The sequence below is a fragment of the Myodes glareolus genome, chromosome 16, assembly GCF_982192425.1.
Source record: "Myodes glareolus chromosome 16, mMyoGla1.1, whole genome shotgun sequence".
In the NCBI taxonomy this organism is placed as follows: domain Eukaryota; kingdom Metazoa; phylum Chordata; class Mammalia; order Rodentia; family Cricetidae; genus Myodes; species Myodes glareolus.
In genome coordinates, this window is record NC_142041.1 from 17235957 (window position 1) to 17260417 (window position 24461).

A 24461-nucleotide genomic window follows, 5' to 3' on the forward strand; every position below is an offset into this window, starting at 1 on the left:
CAGAGCTGCAAAGAGCCCTACTGACAGCCTGACCAAATTCTATTTTTGTAATTAGCAACTGAAATTCATTCACACTAAAGTAACTGGCCTCAAGTCTTTTCCCTGTTGGCAAGGATGGCACTCTGTATTTGTCATTTATGTGGACTGAGCTTGTGTGCCAGTGTGCATGTGTGTGCAGATGCACAAGTGTGTGGACAACCAACCTAATTGTCATTTTCAGGTGCTGTCCACCTTGTCTTTTGAGACAGGTTCTCTTGTTTGAGGATGCCACTGTGCCTGGCATTTTTACATAAGATCGGCAGGTGTCGGGGGACACTAAAGTTACTCCCCACTGTCTGTACTTTACCAACTGAGCTACCGAGTGCCTGGGCTGAGCTTTTAAAAGGACTAATTTACTTGACTTAGAAATAAATCCTGCATATCTACTATATTACATAAATCTTTTAAAATTATATGTTAGAAAGGCAATGTTAATCTTTAAATAGCCTACCAGGCAGCATGATATATCACATCCATTTTATTAATATGAAGCAGTAAGGTAAATCTTTAACAGGAGTACTGCATATAAACATATGCGATACTTTGATATAGTATCAGGTTTGATTCAGTCAATTCTGTTATTTACTTTCACTTCCACATGTATAAAAACATTTATACTCTAGCGGCAGACAGAATGGCACACAGCCATGTTTATCTTCTTTCTAGTTTCATGTAAATGACCTCATGTGCATTACATTTTCACCACACAAGTAATTCATAATTAAGGAAGCAAGCAAGCAAGCAAGGTGGTAGTACAAAAGACCTTTTCACAAGGTCCCTTCTGCAGTAATGTTTGAGAAAACAGTCCTATAATGGGACTGTAACCAAGCACATCCCACAAGGACATGACGGTGGTCACTCTCCTGGAGAGTTTCTGATCTTATCAAGAGTAGAATTAGTGGGGGACTGCAGAGATTCTGGAGACTCTCCTAGAGATTACTGTGAGCATACTCAACCTGTAAGGACTACAGTAAGGACAGCATGACACTGAATGGCTCTCCTGAAGAAACGTGTGTCCAAAAAGACACAATAATATGATCAAGTGCTGTTGTAATTTCTTTGTTGTTGTTTTGTAAAAGTAGAGACCAGGAAAGCAGAAAAATGTGGCATTATGAAAACATAAGGAAACACTCTTGAAGAAGAAACACTTCACACAGAAGTTTTAAATGGTATCTAATAAATTTCATGTCAAATTTAACTAAACATATAAAAATTTTAAATGGCAACTAATAAATCCCCATGTCAAATCTTTTTTAACAAAATCCACAAATAGATTATAAAAATTGAACCATCATAAATGTCTTCTGTATAAAGTTTTATGGGAAGTTGAAGTTTCTCCATCATTCTGTTTGATCCTCGTGAACCGCAGCTACTGCTGAGAGCAGCAGGCTCCTCTCGAACTGCCATGAGAGCAGTGTCACAGTTAAGTCTGGGGCAGCAGCATCCTATTAATCCTCAGTCATCCACAAATGTCAGCCGTCCAGGCCCTTCGTTCTTCATCCATCTCCGGTACCGCTTCCATCGAGGGTCATTTGCCAATTTTTTCTTTAATTCTTCATCTTGTTCCTGCTTGTAGACCTATGAGCATAAACAATGTAAATGACTTTAATCATAAAGTCAGAGAGAAACCCATGTTGCTGTATTTGTGGAATGTCTAGTTTCCAATATAACTTTAGGTGAGTGTGCCAATTTGCCTTCTGGAGACTCAAATACTAAAGTACTTTAACATCCAATGTCAGAACAACCAACTGTACAAGAGCTACAGCCTCGCTGTTTGGTGTCTGTGATGGACTCTTGCAATGTAGCTCAGGTGGCCTGTGACTTGCTAAGTAATTCAGACTAACTTTGCATTCACAATCCTCCTGCCTCAGTCTTCCTGATGTATAGGATTAAGAGAGGTATACAACACCATGCTTGACCTGGCTTGAATTAGTACTTTTTTCCCTTCAAATTTTTTACTTAAATAAGGAACAAAGTGGCTTTATGTATACATTTGCCTCGAAATTGAATTTACATCTACTTTTCAAAGATAATTAGTATTTTATTTAAAGTCACAAAAAAATTGCATAAATCACACAGGTTATGAACAAGAATTTCTAGTATTTCTTTAAGTTTTAGTCAACCAAAACTAAATGAGCAATTTCTTACAGTTTTACAGCCACATTAATTTTTAAAAAGTATTGTTTCCAAATAATAAAAGTAATGACTAAGAAAACCTCACGCAATATAATAATTCAGCCCAATACAAGAATCTAAAAAGACAGGATTTAAAGGAAAAAACTTTCAAAAATCTGTGCATGTGTGTGTGGATGGCAGTGTTGGCATGTGTGTGTGTGTGTGTGTGCGTGCGCGTGCGCCTGTATGTGTGTTTGTAAATATGGGTGTGAACACGTATATAAAATGCAGAGGCTTAGGGCTGAAGGAGATTGTCTTTTCTTCAGCATTCCCAGCTTTTATGTTTAAAACAGGGTCTCTCCCTGAACCAGAGCTCACAGATTTAGTTGGCTTGCTGGCCAATGAGCAGCAGGGATCCACCTGTCTCCACCAAGCTCAGTTTTTCATGTGGTTTCTGGGAACCCTAGAAAGAAGCCATGCATGTGTGGCAAGGACTTTACTCACGGAGCCTCTCCATTCCCTCAAAAAGTTTTAAAAGCTAAAAAAATAGTACATTATTTCCTATTTTTAGGGGGTTTACACACAGGAATATATTTACTTGTCAAACATCTGACAACTCCTAGTAATTTTACTTTCAATAAAGATCTATTTAGAATATTACACACAAAATGGAGTTGACTACAAAACAATGTAACATCAAACATATCTTAAATTTCTGAAGAATGAAAAAAATTTCTGAAGAATGTTTCACTGTGCTCAATGTATAATTATTTTCATTATATTAGCCAATTAATTGTTTCAGAACCTGGGACAGTGTGATTGCTGGAGCCTTCAGCGTTGTGGTTAGACTGCTGACTACATCTGAGTAATTTCTGTAGCTGACAACAGTGGAAATTAACACTTGATAAATTTTTTTATGCCCCAGCTTTAAAGGCATTACAGTAAGCTGATTTAAATAAAAAGTCCAAAATTTAGTAGTACTGTTCAGAAGAGTCTATGCTCAATAATTTTGAAATAAACAATTATTTCAACATTTTTTTTCTTTTTTTCTGTCTTGTTGTTTTGGAAAGGAACAAATTTAATGAGTGCAAACAACAGAAAGCCATCTAGATAGCCTATGTATATCAGTCCACTGCAGTTTGACAAGCTAGACTACCCTTAACTTTTGCTAAGATTAGCTGATTAGATTAGATACTCTAAAGTGAAACCCACCATCCCACTGTAACATACAGTCACACTTTCTAGTAAAGTAGGACCTCCATTCCTCACTGGACTCCTCACCACCATGGACCTGCAGCATGGGAGACACCACTCTCCTCTGGCAGCAGCCACCACTCACCTCGTAATTCTCCTTTATCCAAAGCTCCCGCTTAAGAAATGTCTCTTTCTGGTGGTCCTCCAGGCTGTCAAACTGAGACTGGGACATCTTCATAGACTTGCGTATGAGGTAGAGCCTCTCCTCCTCCCCATACTCTCTGCCTCTGATGTTAAAGTTATAGACCCACCGGCAGTACCAAGCTATGTACGAGCACAGGTGAAAAGGAGCGAGGATGACTTGGAACAGGAGGAGGTCACGTACTTGGGGTTTCTGGTAGCCCCCCTTTATGTCTATCTTACTTTTTATAATGTTCTTTATGATGCTCTCCTCCTCGTCACGGATTTCTTCTTTGGACTTCTTGTTTTTCCCTTTCTCTTTGGCTTTTTTGAGCAGTCCCTGCTCCTTGGCAATCTCTGTTGCCTGGATGCGGTATTTGGGTACTGTGGCTAGGTAGCTGATTGCTTTATTGTAGCTATTCCACCAGCTGAAATACTAGAACATAAAATAAAAATAAGTCATTTTACTAGAAAAATCCACCAAAAAAAAAAAAAAGCAACAGCAGTAATTCTTGTGAACGTCATTTCCCACAAAAGCCCAGCTAACTAAAACTAAGGGTCTCGCCAGGTGTGGCAACTCAGGCCTGCAGACCCAGCACCTGGCTGGGGGAGGCTGAAGGATCTGAGTTGGAGATCACCCAGAGCCATGTATAAAAAATCTATCTCAAAATACCAGTTAACAACAGTGAGCTCAAAGATCTTAATTATTGGCAACACACCTCCCCTGCCCTTTGCTCACCAGAGAAACAGTTAATAAGACATTCGTTTTCAACCCTCACAGGCTGTAACTTCAGGCCACATTTTTACTTTTTATCTCTTTCCTAAATATCTACATGTCCAACAGGAATGCTTACCATATTCGGAACACAAAGACTCAAGTATATTTGAATTCTACTCATCTGGTAATAGAAAATTCTCATAGTCCATAAATATACTCAACCTCAAAGGGTTTAACTCTCAGCAAAGGCTTTTCTGCTCATACAGCCCACATGCTTCAGGTACTACACTAGTAACATCCTGGAATCCACCAGAAATGGAAGAGAGGAAGAGGGCAATACTTCTACAAATGCTAAGGAGCTGAAATATACCATCTCAGCATTTAATAAGAATGTTTTATTATTTGAATTGAATATTGTTGCTAGAGAAGCAATTTTCAGGACTGGAGAGATGGCTCAAGGGTTAGAGACACATGTTGATCTTCCAGAGCACCTGGGGTTGGTTCAAAGCACACAGAACCATCTTGAACTCAGCTTCAGGAAATCTGACATTCTCTTCTGACCTCCAGACACGAGGCACACAGGTGGTTGCACATATATACATGCAGGCAAACATCAATATACACAAAATAAAACACTTTAAGAAGAGAGAAGTCATTCTTAGACTTGCCAGTTTCTTCCTAATCATTACTAAATAAGCACATGAGAAGCACAGTTTAAGAAGAACAGGGAAGATGTCACTCAAGGCTGAACTTAGACCCCTGTGGTGTTTTAAAAACACACATGGAGTTCGTGCACCACTTTGAATCTGAGCCATTGGTTTGCCAGTTGAGCAGCAGCCCCTTCTGGGCATGCAGAACTCTGTGGGGTATTTAGGATTGCTAAAGAAGGCAAGCACTGCTGGCATCAGCCAATGGAATGCCAGCCTTATTAGGTCACAGGAAGGGTGTTCTTAACTTTTCCAAGTTTATGGGAAATCACTGAAAAGTCCTATGAAAGGACATATCATCTGGCTGTGTGGAACCAAATAGTATTCAGAGGGAGATGAGCTATGCAATGATATTTATGTGGTTTGAATGAGAACTGTCCCCTGTAACTCAGGTGTCTGGGATGTGGTGGAGCCTTGCTAGAGAAAATGCAGCCCTGGGGTGAGCTCTGAGAGTTTACAGCCTCGCTCTACTTCCAGTTTGTCCCCTCTACTTTCTGCATGATGAAGATGGACGCTTAAAAGAAATCCCACACTAGCTCAGAATTGAGAAATAGACAGTTATTTATTTAGGGGTAGACTCACAAATCAGAATCCTTTGCTGGAACAAAGAACAGAAACCGAATTCCGCAGCCAGAAAAGAGACTGGACGCATGCTCTACAGCAGCACAAATAGTACAAGAGACCACGCCCCAGCGGGCGGTAACTACTGGCTGCAGAATTTCCTACAGCAGCATGATGAAATTTGATCAGCTCCTTTCTCAGGCTACCTGCCACTGTGCCCTTCCTTGCCATTATGGATTCTCTCTGGAACTGTATTTTTTGTTTTGTTTTGGGAGATACAGTTCCTCTGTGTAGACCTGGATGTCCTGGAACTCACTCTGTAGATCGGGCTGGCCTCGAACTCACAGAGATCCAACTGCCTCTGCCTTCACAGTGGTGGAATTAAAGATGTGTGCCACCACCGCCCGGCTTAATTCTTCCTCCTCTGAGTTGTTTCTGTCATGGTACTTTATAAGAGCAGTAGAAAGGTGACTGGTAGAATAGCCACTAGTTTCTTAGACTCCTTGACAACAAAGGGGTCTAGGGAGGAGAGTATGTATACTCTACCTATAATATGTATTTGTATGTATATTATACAGCTGGAAGAAAAATATACTTATAGTACAGATTTAATGACTAGCACTTGTCAACATAAGTACGCAGAAATACATACCTGAAACATTGAAATGGCACACACAGTGACCAAAATCACCACCCTAACATCCACTTTTGGGGCTAGGCGTCTGCTGTAGTAGTGGTAGTAATGGCTATAGTATTCTTCTGGGTGATCCAGCATGTAGTCATAATCTTTCCGTGTTTCTTCATCCTGTAAAGTGAGGGATATTCTACTTCATACACATTTCATTAAGCACTTCAGTTTATAATCTGTTAACTGAGAATTTCAGAATTATGAAAGATGCAAATAAAATATCAAATCAAAAAACTTCCCAGTACCTTAAAGGCATGTATACACCTTTGTTCTCAGGACTTTTACATTAGGTATAAAGGCAGAATAAAAACACTCCCTAAACGCCTTAGTATTTTCAGTATTCTTGGAAAACCCAGCACTTGGAAAATAGCTAACCTTTAGCTAATGCTGCTCCTGATGAAGTTCCTGGAACTTCATTCTGATACTTGCTCAAGACCACTGAGAGGAAATGGGGTTTATCTCCTTTATAGTCACAATCAGGTTCCAGCTTTGTCTAGGAAGGTTTTCTGTTGAAAGCAATGATTAAGACAGCAAAAGGCAAATGAGGCCAGTCTAAGCCTAATCATGCCGAAGAACACTGAGACATCACTAAGCACAAGATAAAGAGCAAAGTCTAGCTTTGGGACCTGGGCAAAATACTAAGCTCCCCTGAGCTTCATTCTCTTTCTTTGTAAAAAGAAATACTACCTGTCCTAGTCTTTCCCATGGTGCTCTGAATATCAGAAGACATACACTGTGCGGTCACAGGCTACAGAAGGGCAGTACTTTACTGCTGTACACACTGACAGAGCCCACTTCATGAATGATTAAACCTACCTTTCTTATTAATATAAATTCTGTCCAAAGAATTCTGAAAGTTTTAGGGGATGTTCTATATTTCAGCTGTTTAGATGTGTGGGTGTGCATGCACACACATCTGTGTGTGTGAATACAGGCATGTGAGTGCCACAGTGCAAGTGTAGAGGGCAGAGGTCAGCGTCAGATGTCAGCCCTCACTGTCCACCTCGTTTGGTCGGGGACTCTCCTTGTGCACTGCTGTGTACATCCAGCTCGGTGACTTACAAGCTTCCAGAGAGGGACAGCACCACACCCATCTGCACGTGGGCTCGGGATCTTAACTCAGGTCACCATGCTTACACCAGCAAGCACTTTCTCTCCCTCCCCTAGCATCTCTCCATCATAATCAGCATTTCTCCAAAGTCTCTTTCATCTTTTTATGTAATCAGCTAACATATCAATGCCAACATTTTATTGGGCTACCTAGGAGCTATTGAAGTATATATGATACAGTTTTTATCTCAAAAGATGAAAGAAATCTATTTTTCAACTTGTTCCATCTTATGAAAATGGTACACTAAGACCAAGACAAATTATTTGATCTTTATATAATGTGCAATATAAAGCATTGTAGAAATAACAACAACCTAAGAGGATGACCTTCTAGTTTAAACCAATCAACATTTTTCAAGCTGTACCTTTTGAGTAACAGACATTTCAAAATCCAACCCAGTGCCTGTCACTGTGGGTAGATGCTACAAGGTCTGTTTAGAGTTTGCTGCCTTTTGAGTCCTTCAACATGTACCTTCTTATAGTTAAAATAAAAAGTTGGCTAGTGATAAAATCTTTTCTATGTTTATTAAAATCATCATGTATTTTCCATTAAAAACTGAACTTCAGAAAGAATGTTCAGTGAAAGTTCTCACTAGCACATGAAAGTTGGCATTTAGTTAGCTGTAAGTCTCTTTAGACACTGTATGACAGACAGTGTGTGGAGGGCTGAAGAACTCACTGTTAAAAAAGCAGGAGTGGACTCAGGCTGATACCGTCTTCAAATTCACTCCTTCTATGTTCTCTTTTGTCAAAAAAAAAAAAAGGGTTTTCTCATGGCAGTCTCTACGCCACGAATCCACTACTCCTTATCAAGCCGTCACCATACCCCAGAGCTTCTAACCCAGGAAGTCCATCTTTACAGCAGACACACAGGCAGTTCTGGGCACTAACACCCACATCTCCAGCCCACATCTCCAGGGGTGTCTCACTCAGTACTTTAAGATATCCTTTTAGAATTTCCCTCTTCCACCACGCTTTTGGTCCTGGTGGCTAGTTTTATAGAAACATCCTCATAAGGCCTGAAACTTAGCTTTAACCCAAGCTTCCAACCTTTTGAAATGTATTCAAACATTTCTTTTTGTTCGAACCAGAGCAAAGACTGCATATAATTTTGAAATAAATGCCACACTCAAGTCAGACTCCTACCACCCTCTACCACCAGCCTCCACAGAGTCCTTTGTCCAGCTTGTTTGCTGCTCCCTAGTTGAGGGCACTGATGATGCCCTATGTGCCTGTTCAGTCTTCTTTCTCCCCTTCTCTAAGTGAGGTGGCATTCTATGAACACAGATGGTACTCTTGCTCAAGCATCATGTCCAGACCTTCCCCCAGGGTCACCATCTTCTCAGAGTTTCTGGACCTATGGCATCAGGTACTAGACTGCGCTAAGAGGGTGGTGGCTAAAGCTCCACCCTAGTATCTGCCTCTCCTCAGAGACTCCTAGAGCTATTCAGAGCTTTCTAAGTCCCAACGCTACAGAACACTCTTCAGAGGTCACAGGGTCAAATCTGACTTCTCTTAGGATGGTTTCTTTTTCTAAGAAACACCTCAAATGTGCCTATTTTGGTTTTTAGAGGGCAAAAAAAGTTGGCCACCTCCTTGTTATAGCATTTATTCATTTACTGAATTTTTACTGTAAAACCTTTTTTCCTCTATAAAATGAAAACAATCTTTGAGCTGAAGCATTCATGAAATTTAAAAAATATTCAAAGTTGGTACAAAGTGGAAAAGGAGTTCTCTCAACAGATTAAGGTCAAGATCCTATTTTTTTGCTTTTTTTTTTTTTTTTTTTTTTTTTTTTTGGTTTGTCGGGACAGGGTTTCACTGTAACTTTGGAGCCTGTCCTAGAACTAGCTTTTATAGACCAGACTGGCCTTAAACTCACAGAGATCTGCCTGCCTCTGCTTCCTGAGTGCTAGGATTAAAGGTATGCGCCACCACCGCCCAGCTGAGATCCTATTCTTTAGTAATCTACAAAGTTTAAGACATACAGACACCAAGAATATGTAGCCAAAGACAGAATAAGAACGGCTATCTTCCTTTTAGGGGTCATATGAGAGAACTAAAGTGTACTGTTACTGTAATAGTGTTTTCCCCTCTAAAACGTCTTAGAACAGAGGCTCACAGGTTTCTCATTTTGATCTGGAATGCTTCCCCACAGTCAGAGCTTACATTTCCTTGGCATGCAACCAGACCCCACACTGGTCCAGACTCACCTGCCTAGCAATACCTCAGCATCGCTCTCAGACAATGAAATGTATTTTCTTGAGACCATATAAAACCCTCTCTAATTTGAAGCATATTCCCTTCTTCTAACATTATGAGCTCCTAAAAGTCATGAGTCCTACTGCTTCAAACAGCTTTTTGTGATGGGAACTGAACCCAGGCCCTTGAGCATGCTAGCGAGACTCTACCACCACTGAACTACGATCCCTTACCCTGGAACACTCACATCACACTTAGTGCCTGTTTATTATAGCACTTATCACATGGTAATTAACAGGTTCTTGTCCTTGAACGAGAATTTCTTAGACGGTGGGTAGTAGGGTTTTCATTAACCTCTATGTTCCCAGGGCCTAGCTCAGTGCCTGGCAGTCAGTATGTCACTTCAAAATGATGTGAAATGTGTAAGTTTCTCCTCCTTACACCATCTCTCTCCAGCCACACAGGTCTGCAGCTCACCAGCAAGGCTGGATGAGTGATTATGTCACAAAAACCTCAGCGCGACAGAAATGGCTGCTTGAATTTACAGCTTATGAAAATATGCTAATGTGGCTAAATCAGCTTGAATAGTTTAATATCTTACCTTTCAATAAGGTAGTACTTTTCCTTTCAGCAATATTGTGCATCTTAAGGTCCCAGGGTCAGGAGATTCCAACTTCTTTCCAAAATCAAAACCTTTATACTTGTTTCTTCCTCTCTGTCCTGAGCCTCGACAAGCAGGGCAATATACTCCTTGTTTCTAATTTCTACAGGAGTAAATGGTGCTTCTGCTGGTGTCCATCCATTCCCAATCCTCTTGGGCATATGCAGAAGGACTGGAACACAACCACCAATATCTAGATCAAAAGTGAACAAAGGAAACCCACAAGCAAAGCAGCCCTTGCTTCTCTTGTGAAAATGACCACCCCCTCCCCGAACAAAAGCATTATGTCCTTGGCTTAAAATTAGCTATGCATTGTTTACTTTCAACAAACATGAATTGCAATACATGATATTGCAGCCAAATTTACACCAAAACGTTCTATTATGCAGAATAAGGAAACCATTTTCTGATGGTAAAGGCCAGAAATCAAGACTATGTGAAAATGTAATCATATTTTGCTCATTCTTAAAAATACATATCTTATTAACACACACACACACACACACACACACATACAAATGATGATGTTTCAAAAATAAAACCTGTTCCTTCACATTTTTCTCCATGTCATTATATTAAAGAAAATTAACTGCTATCAGTTCTTTGTTCTTTCTTGTTCCCTGACCCCTAGTTAATCACAAGTACATATATTATGTGTCTTCTCAAGGTCCTTGATCCAACTATCTATGCCCTGTGACACCTTTACTTTCCCTGGCTCCTCCTCCTTTCAACTATGTCCTGAACATTTTTTAAATGTACCATAAATAACTCCAATTCAACAAGCTCAAAAGCAGATTTGCTCTTCTGTGTCTCAGCTAATAGTATCAATGTGTACCTATCACCTCAATTTTTACAATCTTCCTCTTTTTCTATTCAGCAAGTAAGAACACAAGCAATCAGCCCCATGTTAAACACAGGGGAAGATTAAAACAGTAAGACAAGGTCTTAGCAACAAGAGCCCTCCTTTCCAGAAGAAGCTAGCAAACAAAAAGCACAATTTCATGTGCTAACAAAGGACTGAGTAACTTTGCCCAGGCCCACGGCAATGGGGTTCACAGAAGAGATAAAGTGAAAAGAGGGCTGGGTCTTAGAAAGCAAGTAGGAAAACCATTTTTCCTTGGTACAAGCATTAGAATCGAGTGTTAAGATACAGAAGCACTGAACAGCAGAAGAGACTCAGCTTAAGTAATGGGGACAATTAGGAAGCAATAGTAAAAGTACAGAAAAGTAATACTGAGTGAAGAGTCTTATATGTGGCAGGCATGGTGGTGCACACCTTTAATCCCAGCTCTTTGAGAGCAGAAGCAGGTGGATCTCTGTGAGACTGAGGTTAGCCTGGTTTACAGAATAATCTTATATGCTTTGTCACAGAGTTAGTATTACTGTCTCTGATGTTCAAAAGTGAAAAGCTTCAAAGTTTGAGGACAACTGCCTTAAGTGCAATTGTTTATTTTGAAGATATTTTGTTGTATCATTTTGAAAAAAGCAAAGATTAAAAAAGATCAATGAGTAATAGCTTTTAGTGATTAAATGGAATATGGAGTGTTGTGGGATACGTGTACACTGTACTGTATACATGTACACTGTGTGAAGATGTATTGCTGTAATTGATGTAAAAGATTGAACGGCCAATAGCTAGACAGGAGGCATAGGCAGGACTTCTGGGCAGGAGAGAACTCTGGGAAGAAGAAAGGCAGAGTCGCCAGTCAGACACAGAGGAAGCAGGATGGACAGTACCGAGATGAGGTAATGAGCCACATGTCAAAACATAGATTTAAACAGATGGGTTAATTTAAGTTATAAGAACTAGTTAGGAACAAGCCTAAGTGAAGGTCAAGCATTCATAATTAATAAGTCTCCATGTCATTATTTGTGAGCTAGTGGTCCTGGTGAGAAACTACTGATATTTTTGGTGCCTAGTGTCCAACTAAATGTATCCACATAAGGCATGAGAAAACAAACAAACAAAAAAAAAAGAAAGAAAGAAAGAAAAAGAAAGAGAAAGAGAAAAAGAAAAGGTCCAAACAAGCTGCTTCCTGGAGCTCACGGTCTCTTGGTTAGGCTCGTAAATACCTGCCACAGGCAGATACTACAAATTCCCAGAGCTGCAGCAGGAAAATGCAGCTCCAGGGCTGGTACCAGCCAGCATGAAGCTAGGTTTTCATAAAATAATAAGCCACAAAAGGACAGAAAATATTACAACACAGGGAGTTTAGACCTTATATAGTGTTTGGTTAATTTTGAATTTTTAAAATTCTAATGAACAGAGAATGACAGCTGTTGAGAGACATTGGATTATGGAAGGGAGTGTTGAATTAAATCAGTCTATATACTTCAGGGATGTCTTGACTTCAAAACGAAGTTGGGAAATATGTTGAGTTAAGGGAGAGATTGTACTTTTATTTCCACAGGAAATGAAAAGCTATGGATTCCTTCAAAATTAATAGAGATCAGATTTGACCTGAGGAGATCCTCTGAGGATCTTGGCTACAGACGGGGAAGGAAGCCAGGAAAGACTACAGGGCAAGTGACGTGTCTGATGGTCCCTCTGCATGGAAACAGTTGAGACTGGATGAGATATGATAAATCACGTTAATTACAGAGTCCTCATCATTTATTATATTACAGGTTGGATATGCAGACAAACGGACTTATAAAGTTGACAGATGCCTCTTACCTCCTCACACATAGAACAAAAAAAGCATCTTTAGTTGACTTATGCACACTGCACATTCCATACTTGTGTTTTTACAGATATGTATATTACCTTTAAATGTTTGGGTATTTTCAGAGAAAATAGGACCAGACACTAATGAGGACAATCTAGCCTCTCAGAGTGCCTCTGTTACAGGTTCCTCAAAAAACTACATCCAGAACAACTTTAAAGTTACTAGCTGAGATGCTCAGTCTCACAGACTACTCCAGTCAGAAATTCAGATAAGTTCTACACTTTCCCATCACATAGTGACTAAACAAAAATAATAAAGCTAGCTCTCTTAGGACTTGATCAGTATCACAATTTTCTCAGGATCCCCTGAATATGCCACTGCCCCAGACAACAGGCAACAATCTACAGAACATGATGTCCACATTTCCAAGAGTTGGGGTGGGTGATTTGGGGTCATTCAGTGAGCTATGAATATTTGTCATGTTTAGGGGGTTGGTTGCAAGTTGTTATTGGTCATGGTCAGGAAAAAAAACTAAACAAGGTAGGTTGGATTCAGGAATCTCTTTCTGGAAAAAAAAAGAAAAAGGGGATATAGAAATGATAGGATAAATGGGTAATTACTGAACCAAACTAAAAGTGCAACTACTAGTCTTAAATATTTTATACTGGGGAACTGAAGAGATGGCTTAGTGGTTGGAAGCACTGGCTGCTCTTCCAGAGGTCCTGAGTTCATTTCCCAGCAACCATTTGGTGGCTCACAACCATCTGTAATGAGATCTGGTGCCCTCTTCTGGCAAAAAGTTGTACATGCAGATAGAGCATTTATATGTAAAATAAATTTTAAAATATTGGTATGGATTTTTTTCTGTATTTATACAAACTTAAGATTATTCTTATTATACTGCATATATGTTTCTATTCCTGTTTAAGGTATTATACCTATGCAGCTCACTTAAAAATGTAATATATAATTAAATACAAGTTAGTAGTCATCTATAGTAATCAAACTTGTAGTCAGGTATGTTTTCAAAGTTAAACAGTGATATATTTTAGATAGATAAGGAGTCTTCAAATACTTCAGAGACCTAAAGAGTATGACATATAAGATGTTTTAATAACCTAAAGCTTTTCATGACAGTGAGACACGTCTGCTCCTGGCAGCACCAGTCTACTTAAAAAAAAAGGATGATGGGCACTGAAGAACCTCCATATGGGGTTTGCTTTCTTTGTAGCAAAGTTATCACTGGGCAAAGAAACAGCCTTTGCTGTGACTGCTGACAGTGCTGTTCAAACTGGACAAGCAGGACCCCCCCCCAAAAGGGGGCGACTATCAAACTTTGCCAGGACAAGGAAGGACAGTCCTTCAAAATTCTGGCTTCACAGAAAAGTTTATCAGATATTCTAAGCCTGTAGGCTAAAGATGGATGCCCCAATGTTACAGGGGAATCTCAGGTGACTGTTCAGGCAGCCAGATGTCTCCATTGTTTCTATAGTTTTAGAAGATGCTTGCTCTGTACTTCCTGTTTACTCGGGTAATATTATATCCCTCTTGAGTCTCTGATGGAGTTGAACAGTTTTCCTTAGTTAAGATAGAAAGTAAATTTAGGTACAAAACTTTGGACTCACCAAGAGAGGGTAGATAATGGAGTATTTTTTCTTAATTTGACAAATATTGGACTTTGTGAATGCAATTCTTACTTGATAACTGTTCTTATTGTATATAATTTTACTGTATCAGAGTTAAAACCTTTCCTTCTTATTTAGACAAAAAGAGGGAAATGTGGGATATTTGTACACTGTGTGAAGATGTATTGGTGTATTTGTAGTTGGTTAATAAAAAGCTGAATGGTCAATAGCTAGGCAGGAAGTATAGGTGGGACTTCCAGGCAGAGAGAAAGAACTCCAGGAAAAAGAAAGGTAAGGTTGCCAGCCTGATGTAGAGGAAGCAGGACAGGCAGTACAAAGATAAGGTAATGAGCCATGTGTCAGAACGTAAATTAAAAAATATGGGTTAAGTTAGAAGAACTAGTTAGGAACAAGCCTAAGCTATGGCTGAGCATTCGTAATTAATAATAAGTTTTTGTATCATTATTTGTGGGCTAGCGGTCCTGGTGAGAAAGTACTATTACAATGGAGCACAAAGGTGCTCAGGCGTGATGGCATACATTTGTAATCCCAGCACTCAGGAAGCAGAGGCAGGTGGATCTCTGTGAGTTTGAGGCCAGCCTGGACTATATAGTGAATTTCAGAACAGCCAGGGCTTTGAATAGAGACCCTGTCTCAAAAAAACAACCAACCAAACAAAAAGAATCAAAGGAGACAATGAACATGATACTGACGTTTCTAATTATATATAATATGTGACTTATGTAAGCATGAAGGATGAGGAAGCAAGTCTGGTGAGCATAGGGAAATGGGAAGGAAAAAATTACTGGCTATGTTTACACACTCTGGAGCCTCAGGGATTATCCACTTCTATTCGAGATGTGCTTTATAACTTGAGAAAACCCAGTAGTAAAGCCAATGATTTGTGCTCACAGTAAGGCAGACTGCATTCAGTGGAATGTAACTAATTACTACCTTATCAGCACTTCAGCAATCCTTATCAGACTTGGAATAGGCAACAACTTTTCTCTTTTGAATGAATTATCACATTGGTTTTCTTAATTAGTAGGTTAGACCAAAGTTTCTGACATACATTCTTTTTGTTCTTGTGTGAAAAGCATCATTATATTCTCTTTTAACGTTTAGTCTGTAACAAAGATAGCAAGACTGTACCTGTGCTATGCATAAGAGGCTGTTGAAAAACCAAGCTTACAAAACAGGCGGGTTTGGGAGCCATCAGCTGAGAAACAGAGGCTGAAGTCAAAGGTGTAACTGAGTTTTATCAGAAAGAGCTTGGAGGCCTGGGGAGATGGCTTAGCGAATAAAACCAAAATCAAGATCCCTAGGACTTACATAAAAGGTGGGTGCATGGTGAACCTCTATAATCTGATGTTCAGGAGGTGGAGACAAGGGAAGCTCCATGCAAGCTTGCTAAACCAACTAGCTGAATCAATTTGCTTCTGGCTAGGTAAGAGACAGTCTCAGGAAATTAAGGCAAGGAGTGTATCAAGCCATGGTGGCACACGTCTTTAATTACAGCATTCAGGAGGCAGAGGGAGGCAGATAGATCTCTAGAGTTCAGGACCAGACTGGTCTACAAAACCAGTTCAGGACAGTCAAGGTCACACAGAAGGCACCTAATCTAACATCAATATCAATCCTTGGCTTCCACCTCTCTCTGTCTCTCTCTGTCTCTCTCTCTTTCTCCCTCTCTTCAATCCTTGGCTTCCACTTCTCTCTCTCTCTCTCTCTCTCTCTCTCTCTCTCTCTCTCTCTCTTTCTCCCTCTCTCAATCCTTGGCTTCCACTTCTCTCTCTCTCTCTCTCTCTCTCTCTCTCTCTCTCTCTCTCTCTCTCACACACACACACACACACACCACAAAGACCTTAGAAAATAGAAAAGACTGCATAGAGACAGCAGCCTAAGGAAAAGTAGTTTACAGCATAAGCATGAAGAAAAGACTTCAAAGCTTACAAGGAAGGAAGGTTTGGTCTGTAGTTTCCAGGTAGAGTCCTTGCCTAGCATGACCAAAATTTCAGTTTACTCTCCAGCACCATAAAATAATTAATAATAATAATAAATTATTATTGAAATAATTGAAAAAATAATTGAAAAAAACTTAAGTAGCAACAGGGAAAAAATTGGCTAGAAAGAGTAGACCAATAGCAGCATCTATAATCTCAGCTACTCTGAAGACTGAGACTGGAGAACTACAGATTTGAAGCCAGTCATAGAAAATTTTGCAAGGCTCTCTCTTTAAAAGGGGAGTGAGGCAAAAGAGATTAATTAAGCATCACAAGAAATTAGGAGCGTCTAAGACCGAGCCAGTCTCTGCTGTAAATATACTTTCTAATTTCACAAACATACAAAGAGACACCTAAATAATGCTAATTCCTGAAGGATATTTTCCCTAACAGTAAAAGTCACAAGCCAAGGGTCAGAAGATCTGAGCCTTGTACAGTGGGAACAGTGAAGCTGGACAGTTAATCCCAGTCCTTTGATCCCACAATGTGTTTTGCTACTGGCTCCAGGCTGACAAGTGGGTCACAGAGCAGAGGAGCTGCTTCTGTAATAAATGTCCTGGTCACATAAGTCCTATGCCTGTAGGTTCCTATTTCTTCACACCCCTCTGCCCTCCTCAACTCATCTTTTCCTTGAGCTGCTCTCTGAAACAAACAAGATTGTGTTATTTTTCCATCTCAAAACCTGTTCTAAGTATTCAAAATATAAAGTTAAAGCATTTGAAAAAGCTTAGGAGTTGAGTTGAGGACATGGTTCAGTTGGTAGAGTGCTTGCCTAGTATGCTCAAAACATAGGGTTTGATCCCTAGCAGTGCACAAAAACTAGGAATGGGGCCTGTGGAGGTGACTCAATGGGTAAAGTACAACACACAAACACTATGCACACAATCATCACATCATTGAAGAAGAGACAGGCATAATAGTGCAGCACTGTAATACCAGGACTTCTGAGGTAGAAGCAGAAGATCGAGTTCAAGGCCATCCTCTCCAGCTACATAATGAGTTTGAGAGTAGCCCAGGACTATCTCAAAAGGGGAGAGGAGACAGGTCATTCATAACCATCTAATCCCAAACTGAGTCTTCTGAAGTAGTTTCCTTCCCGTGTATTCTACAGGCTTCCAAACTAGAAATAGATCTACGAAAAGAAGTTTACAAAGCAACTCAGAAAAGATGCCAGCACTCTCATTTCTGAGAACTTCCTTATGATAGATCTGCAGGAGCTAAGTTAAAGTGTCAACCGCTAGGGCTAGGAATGGAGATCAGTGGTGGAGTATTCACCTAGTGTGTATGAGATCCTGCATTCAAGCCCAAGCAATGGGGGTTAGTGTGTCAACTAGTCAGTTTTTTACTAAATTATATCACATTAGGAGTTTGGGGTTGATCAAATGCTCTGATTAGCTGCTGACATATCATATGCTGACTTAATCACAGCATCAGAATTACGCATATGTTATAAAAATCAGCCTTAGATCAGCAATAACAACCCAAATTCAGAAATCAGAAAAAAAGTTTTATTGTGGTTTCATAACTGAAAGTAAATGAGGGAGGAGTGCTACCATATCCCTCTGAACGCATAGGAAAAATCAACCACATCACACCTTGCCGCTAATCACAGGAAAGGCCTCAGAATCCTTACGAGTATTGCAGGTAGTCATGCTCAATCAGAGAAGACATGAAGTTAAAATCATCTTCAGTCTATGGTCCACAGCAGCAGTTTTCAACCTGGGGGTCAAGACCCCACTGGGGTTGCATGTAAGATATCCTATTTAGAAGATACTTACACTGCTAACAGTAGCAAAATTATAGTTACAAAATAAAGATAAAATCATTTTGTGGTTGGCGGCCACTACAATACGAGAACGATATTAAAGGATCAAGCGTTAGGAGGGTTAGGACCACTGATCTCTAGGATTATGTAATGTGGTTGTTTATTACCATCATAACTGTGATGGATAATTTGCCTATTTTCATGATAGTCATCCTTCAGAATGACTGGGGAAGGGTGATTCCAGGACCAAAGTAGATACTTAAATCCTGGGATGGGCAACTCCTTATGTAAAATAACACAACATTCATATTTTACCGATATCCTCCTTTAGTAATACCCAATACAATGGAAATGCTAAACAGTAATCATCACACTATACTGTCTAGAAAACAAAGAAAAAGCACGTGCAATACAAGCACTTTTTTTTTTTGAGTCAGGGTCCCAAGTAGCACAGGCTAGCTTGAAAGTTCTTATGTAGCCAAGGAAGACACTAAACTGCTGATCCCAAGTGCTAGGATTACAGGTACACGAAGTATATGCTGGACTAGAAATCAAACCCAGGGTCTCATGCATGCTAAGAAGGTTCTCTACCAACTGAGCTACAACTCCAGACGTTTTCCTCCTCCAAATATTTTCCATCTAAATCTGGCTGAATCCCTGAATGCAGAACCCATGGGCACAGACAGTTAATTGTACCCACTTACCACGAACAGCTGATTAAAAATCTTCATGGCTGAAAAGATCTGGAATGTTAAGAAGTGCAGTCAACTTTTCCTTAAAACAAAGAATGTCTGGAAAAAATACAGTACCCGACTGCTAGAACAAACCTTGACCACTACTGACTGTATTTCTGTTCTATCAGAAATGTCTCTGCACCATCAACCATGTGGCTTTCTTCCAAATCTAGCTAAAAGAGTACATTGTCGCTAATCCCAAGAATAATTGCTTCATTTTCACACTGAAATATGAACTGTAGTATAAAACTTAAGTAAATTATGACCAAACAATAAGTATCTGTCTCTCTGGTTTTAATAAAAGCTTAAAGTCAACCTGACCCTGTGAGCTCAAATCTGTAATCCCAGCTACTTGGAAGACTAAGGAGGATTGACCATAAAGTTCAAGATCTGGCTGTACAGTGAGTTCAAGGTCAACCTGAGTAACTTAGATGAAAATTGCAGTAAAATTAAAGTTGAAAAACAGAGATGGGTATGTGCGGTGAACAAGCCTGTATCCAACTCCTGGGGGCAGAGTAAAAGAATAGAGTTCAAGATCATCCTCAGCCAAGAGGGTTTGAAGCCAGCCAGTGCTATCTAAGACCCTGTTCAAAACCAACCAAAACAAAATAAACAAATAAATAAAAGGTCTAGATCAGCATGGTGGTATAGCCCTTTAATCCCAGTGCTCAGGAGACACTGTTTGTTCAAGGCCAGTCTGGTCTACATAGTGAGTTCCAGAATAGTCAGAGCTACATTGTAAGATCCTGTCTCCAAAAAAAAAAAAAAAGGAAGGTAGGTTGGGAATACATACAAAATTCAATTTTTTGTTTAAAAACAAAACAAAACAAACAAACAAAAGCCAGGGAGAGAGAGTTGTACTTTCCATTATCTTCCTCTCCTAATCCCCTCCCTAGCACCTGATGTCAGAGCATAGGAAAGGGATAAGAAAAATAACTAAGAAACAACAGCAAGTTATATCACAGGCTAGGGAATGCAAAGTCCTCCTTTTGCCAAATTCTCTTTAAGTACTAGGGATCCTGCCATCTCAGTAACTGATAAAAAGAAAAAGAAAAACAAGCATTGTTCTTCTCTGGGAAGCCTTGCTTCCAAGACAGATCTAATCTCCTTACACACTCTTTAACTATCAGACAACCTTTATGCCAGCAATATTCCTATGACCTTTTCTATGTTCTTGTGATCTTGTGAAATGTCAAAATCAACTTTTTCATTTTTTACCAATCATAATTTTTCTAATTCAATCTTTTCTTGCTGTGTCTGCATCTGCTCACTCTGTGCTACTTTCCGGATTTCATCTAATTTTTACCTACATTCATAAGTTATTTTTGCTCTCATTTTAAAACCGTCAAACACTAAAGTGGGAAGTACAACCTCTCTCCTGCAGGAGCGTTTCACTCACAGCCGACCCCGGCAATGACCCGCACGCTGCACTCTAAAACCACCGCTGGAGCGAGACAGCCGAGCAGGCAAATGCCAGAAACTCACTTCCAATTTCCCTTCTACCTCGATCGTCTCCAAATGTGAGCTTAATTAATATTCAGTATCTGATGTGCCAGACATTGTGCTAGGTCCTACGGATACACAGATAATAAAGAAGGGGCATGGCTTAGTGGCAAAGAGAAAAACTACTTACATTACAGTGTAGTGTGATAAGTGCTATAGCCACATAAGGCCACATGGTCAGACTAGAGTGTTCCACCTCAGGAGATTCAGGGCAGACTCAGCCAGCGAGAGTCTGCTTCCTTCCAAAGCCTATGATTTCCCTCACGCCCCAATAGTCAAATAATCAAAACACCTCTGCATTAGCTTAACTCACACAGCACCGTGTGAAATCATACCAGTCTGAAGTCATGGTGTGGCCCAAATCATAAATTACTTGCTAGCAAGAACTAAGTATAACTTTGCATAAGCACCTGGGCACAGCCTTTGCCCTCCACTACCCATCCTTTTCCTGGGTTTTCTCACTGTGTGTATGCACAGACAGAATCTTTTGTTGCTAAATTACATGTAAATTAAATTAATGACCAAGTATCTTACCTTCTTGTTCATTATCTGTATTTAAATCCTGTTACCGTATTTATTTTTTAACTACCACCATCTTAAAATAAACAAACAAAATACCTCCCCCAAAAACACCCCACCTTACTCTCAAAAGGACATTTATATGAGCAAAACAACCCCAGAATGACAATCCACTGATGCCTTATACAAATCCAGACCCCATACTGACGATGCACTATTATCAACACTCAGGGATCAGCTCCTGTGTCATTTCTATCCCTGCAACTCATGCTCTCCTGCCACCCGACCTGACCAGTTCTCTGCAAAATTCATACATCTCTTCTCCCTCACAAACCCTTGTTCCAGACTAAGACTATAATACAAACAGAACTGATTGCACCGCCATTGCTTCTGTGGGATAATATGAAGCCAAGCTGGCCCTCCAAAACTGGATGGCATCCTTCATTAAATCTTTGCATTACCCAGAAATGGTATTCTCAGACAACTTTCTCAGATCTCCATTATGAGAGAAAAACAAATCAGACCACTTAGTTGTCTTCAATAGCACAGCAATTAAAAGTACATTTCCAGGTGAAGGCAATACAATGCAGAGCAGATCCTACCATGCTCTATTGAGAAGCTAAACCTGTATTCACCCCCTAAATTCCAAATAGGACTTTTCAGAGTACTGCTTGATCTCATCAGCAGGGCAGCTTGGGAGTGGGTACAGAACTCCCCTGGTCCCTTCCCCACAAGTGCCACTCTATTTCTAGTCCCTGTTGCGAGGTGTTTGGAGCTACTATAAACATACATCAGAATCAAGTAAAATGTTACTCTAGACACACTAAATTGTTTGTTTGGCTTTTAATTTTACCTCTATACATCTACCTATCTATCTATCTATCTATCTGTGTTTTTGAGACAAGGTTTCTCCGTGTTTGTTTGTGTTTTTGACACAGAGTTTCCCCATATAGCCCCGGCCGTATGTAAGTATGTGTCTGTCTGTCTGTGTTTGTGTTTTTGACACAGGATTTCCCCACATAGCTCCAGCTGTCCTGAAACTTGCTTTATCGACCAGCTGCCTCAAACTCGGCCATTGCCTCCTGAGTGCTGGGGTTAAAAGCTCATGCCACTACACCCAATTGAACACACTAGTTTTTAACTGCCTAAAAGTCCCTTGTTATTGAGTGGACACATTATTTACGTAGCCTTTTATTTACTGAGAAATGAATAAACTTTAGGGGTCTAAAGGTTTACAAACACTCACATGGAACAAGCAGATAAGGCCTCTGAAACAGTCTCTCCAGGAAAAAGGCAACACTATTTTGCGTTCCGGGGTCCTCCCAGTAAGAATGCGATCTGCTGTCATTACTTCTACACGTTAGTCCCGGCACGTGTTTTTAAAGTTCCTAAGAACATGCTCACCACTCCCACACCAAACCTAGTCACCCACCTCCAGCCCCACAAAATCCTGGAGAGGGCAACAGCGGCCAGCATTGCTCTCCCCTGGAAGCTCTCTCAGCAGGGTCCCCAGCAGCCTTCAGAACATCACCCACACAGGCTGAGGCTGAGTGTCAAGAACCACTTTTCCTCGGCAAACAGCTGGGGTCTTCAGGTGCTGGGCTGTTGTGCATGGGGCACATTCTGGTTTCTCTGGAATTTCTCTGGTTTCTCTGGAATTTCTCTGGTTTCTCTTTGCTCCAATAACGGGACTAAGTCCTGTATGTCAGCACTTTGCCAGCTTCTCACCCATAATACCTGAGGCAGGTGCCAATAAAAACTGTAATCTCACTGGCTAGTGAAAACTTCAGAAGTGAGGCACGCGCTCTTCATAGCTCCAAATTTCAGACTGCCCTAAGCCTGAAGGAAAAGGAACCTGGCAGTATTTTCAGCTCTGTAAAGCTAATCTGGAGGGCGATTCCACCCTTAAATGATAGCACAGCTACTCAAAGCAGCCATTAAAAGTAGCAGAAAAAACTGACCCCTCCCCCCCCCAAAAAAACCCTAAGAAATACAGCTACAATTGCTGTTGCATTCTCACGACAGGGGTCTTGAAGCAGTAATACCTCCATCAAGCATGGCTTAGAACAGGTAATTTCTTACATATATTACGGTAACTGAGGAAAAAGGTGTCAGGCTAACTCTCCCCACACCCGCAGAACACAATAAAACCTTGTTAAATCACTAAACATATCAAAAACAATCCCTACTAATAGTTTTCAATCTTCTGCCCCAGGGCATTAAATGGCTGTAAAGAAACAGTTATCCAAGGTCACTCGGGAGTGTCAGAGCCAAGAGTCAAACGTCCAGTCTTTGGACTGAAAGTTCACTGTTTTTTGTGTTTTTCTTTCTAGTTCTTTGGACTTAAGCTAAATGTCATCATTGACATTATCCTAGAAGCCAAACTTTTGTCCTATCAAATTGGCACGGATCAGCTCAGTATTCCAGACCTTTCTTTCCTCTGTCCTATCCCAGACTCTAGCACTAACAATCTCCGCTTTCCGAGCATGCACCGAATTAGCAGAATGCTTCTAACACCAAAAATAAAGTAAGTGCAAATCTTTGCATAACAACCGTCCAAAAAGAGAACTGGCTGTCCTCCAAGACTCGAGGAGGTGGCCATGGGCCGAGGTGGCTCTTTCTCGCGGCCACGTGGGGGAAACGCGGACCTCGGAGAGATCCAGGAGGCGACCGCCCTGTGCTGGGGTCGTGGAGGACCTGGTCACCCAGGTGGGAGCCCCAAATCCCCGGTCCCCCCATCCGCGCCCGCGAGCCTCACCTTGAGCGTCTCGTAGGCGGTGGCCACCAGCAGGAAAGCCTCGGCGCTCGGCGGCGCGCCCCCGGGGCCGTCGCCCGGCTCGGGCCGGTAGCGGTCGGGGTGGTAGCGCCGGGCCAGCTGGCGGTAGGCCCGCGCGATCTCCGCCTTGCTGGCCGAGCGGCTCACGCCCAGCACCTCGTAGCAGTCGCGCGTGCCGCAGTACAGCCCCTCCACCAGGGCCTCGGCGGGCCGCGCCAGCAGCGGCGCCAGCAGCAGCGGCGCCAGCAGCAGCAGCCATGGGCGCCGGCCGGCAGCCCCCGGTTCCCCGCGCGGAGCGAGCCGCGCCGCCATCCCCTCCTCCCGCCTCGCTCGCCACTCTCCCACCGCAGCGGCCGCTGCTCTCCTCAGCGCTGGGCTCGGCCCAGCGGCCCGGTCCACGTCAGCAGGCCGCGCTTGTGCGCAGGCGCAGGGGGCGTGGCGCCGCAGCCACTTCCTTTCCCCGGGCGTTGCTAGGTGAGAAGGACGCCTTAGCCGCTTCGGGCCTCTTCCGGTGGGTTGCGGAGCCTTGGCTGCCAGAAGCTCGGTCTGTTCTGAGGTGGTGGCAGAAGTCTGTCTGTCAGAGGCACGCCTAGCCGCCCCGTGCGATACAGCCCACACGCAGGAATAGCCACACACCACCTCCTTGGCCTCGGAACTCCATCCGCGGTAGTAGGAATTCCGGGCTCTGGCAT

At 41.4% G+C, this 24461-nt stretch overlaps 1 protein-coding gene across 1 annotated transcript; it reads right to left on the reverse strand.

Annotated features, from left to right (window-relative positions):
- Positions 1 to 499: 499 nt before the first annotated feature.
- Positions 500 to 24147, reverse strand: Dnajc25 (DnaJ heat shock protein family (Hsp40) member C25). Its single transcript, XM_048419806.3, has 4 exons — positions 23752 to 24147; positions 6167 to 6319; positions 3494 to 3964; positions 500 to 1617 (listed from the first exon to the last, which is right to left on the reverse strand). The coding sequence occupies exons 1-4, from the start codon at positions 24079 to 24081 to the stop codon at positions 1495 to 1497; spliced, it is 1077 nt and encodes a 358-aa protein (XP_048275763.2). The 5' UTR covers positions 24082 to 24147; the 3' UTR covers positions 500 to 1494.
- Positions 24148 to 24461: the final 314 nt, after the last annotated feature.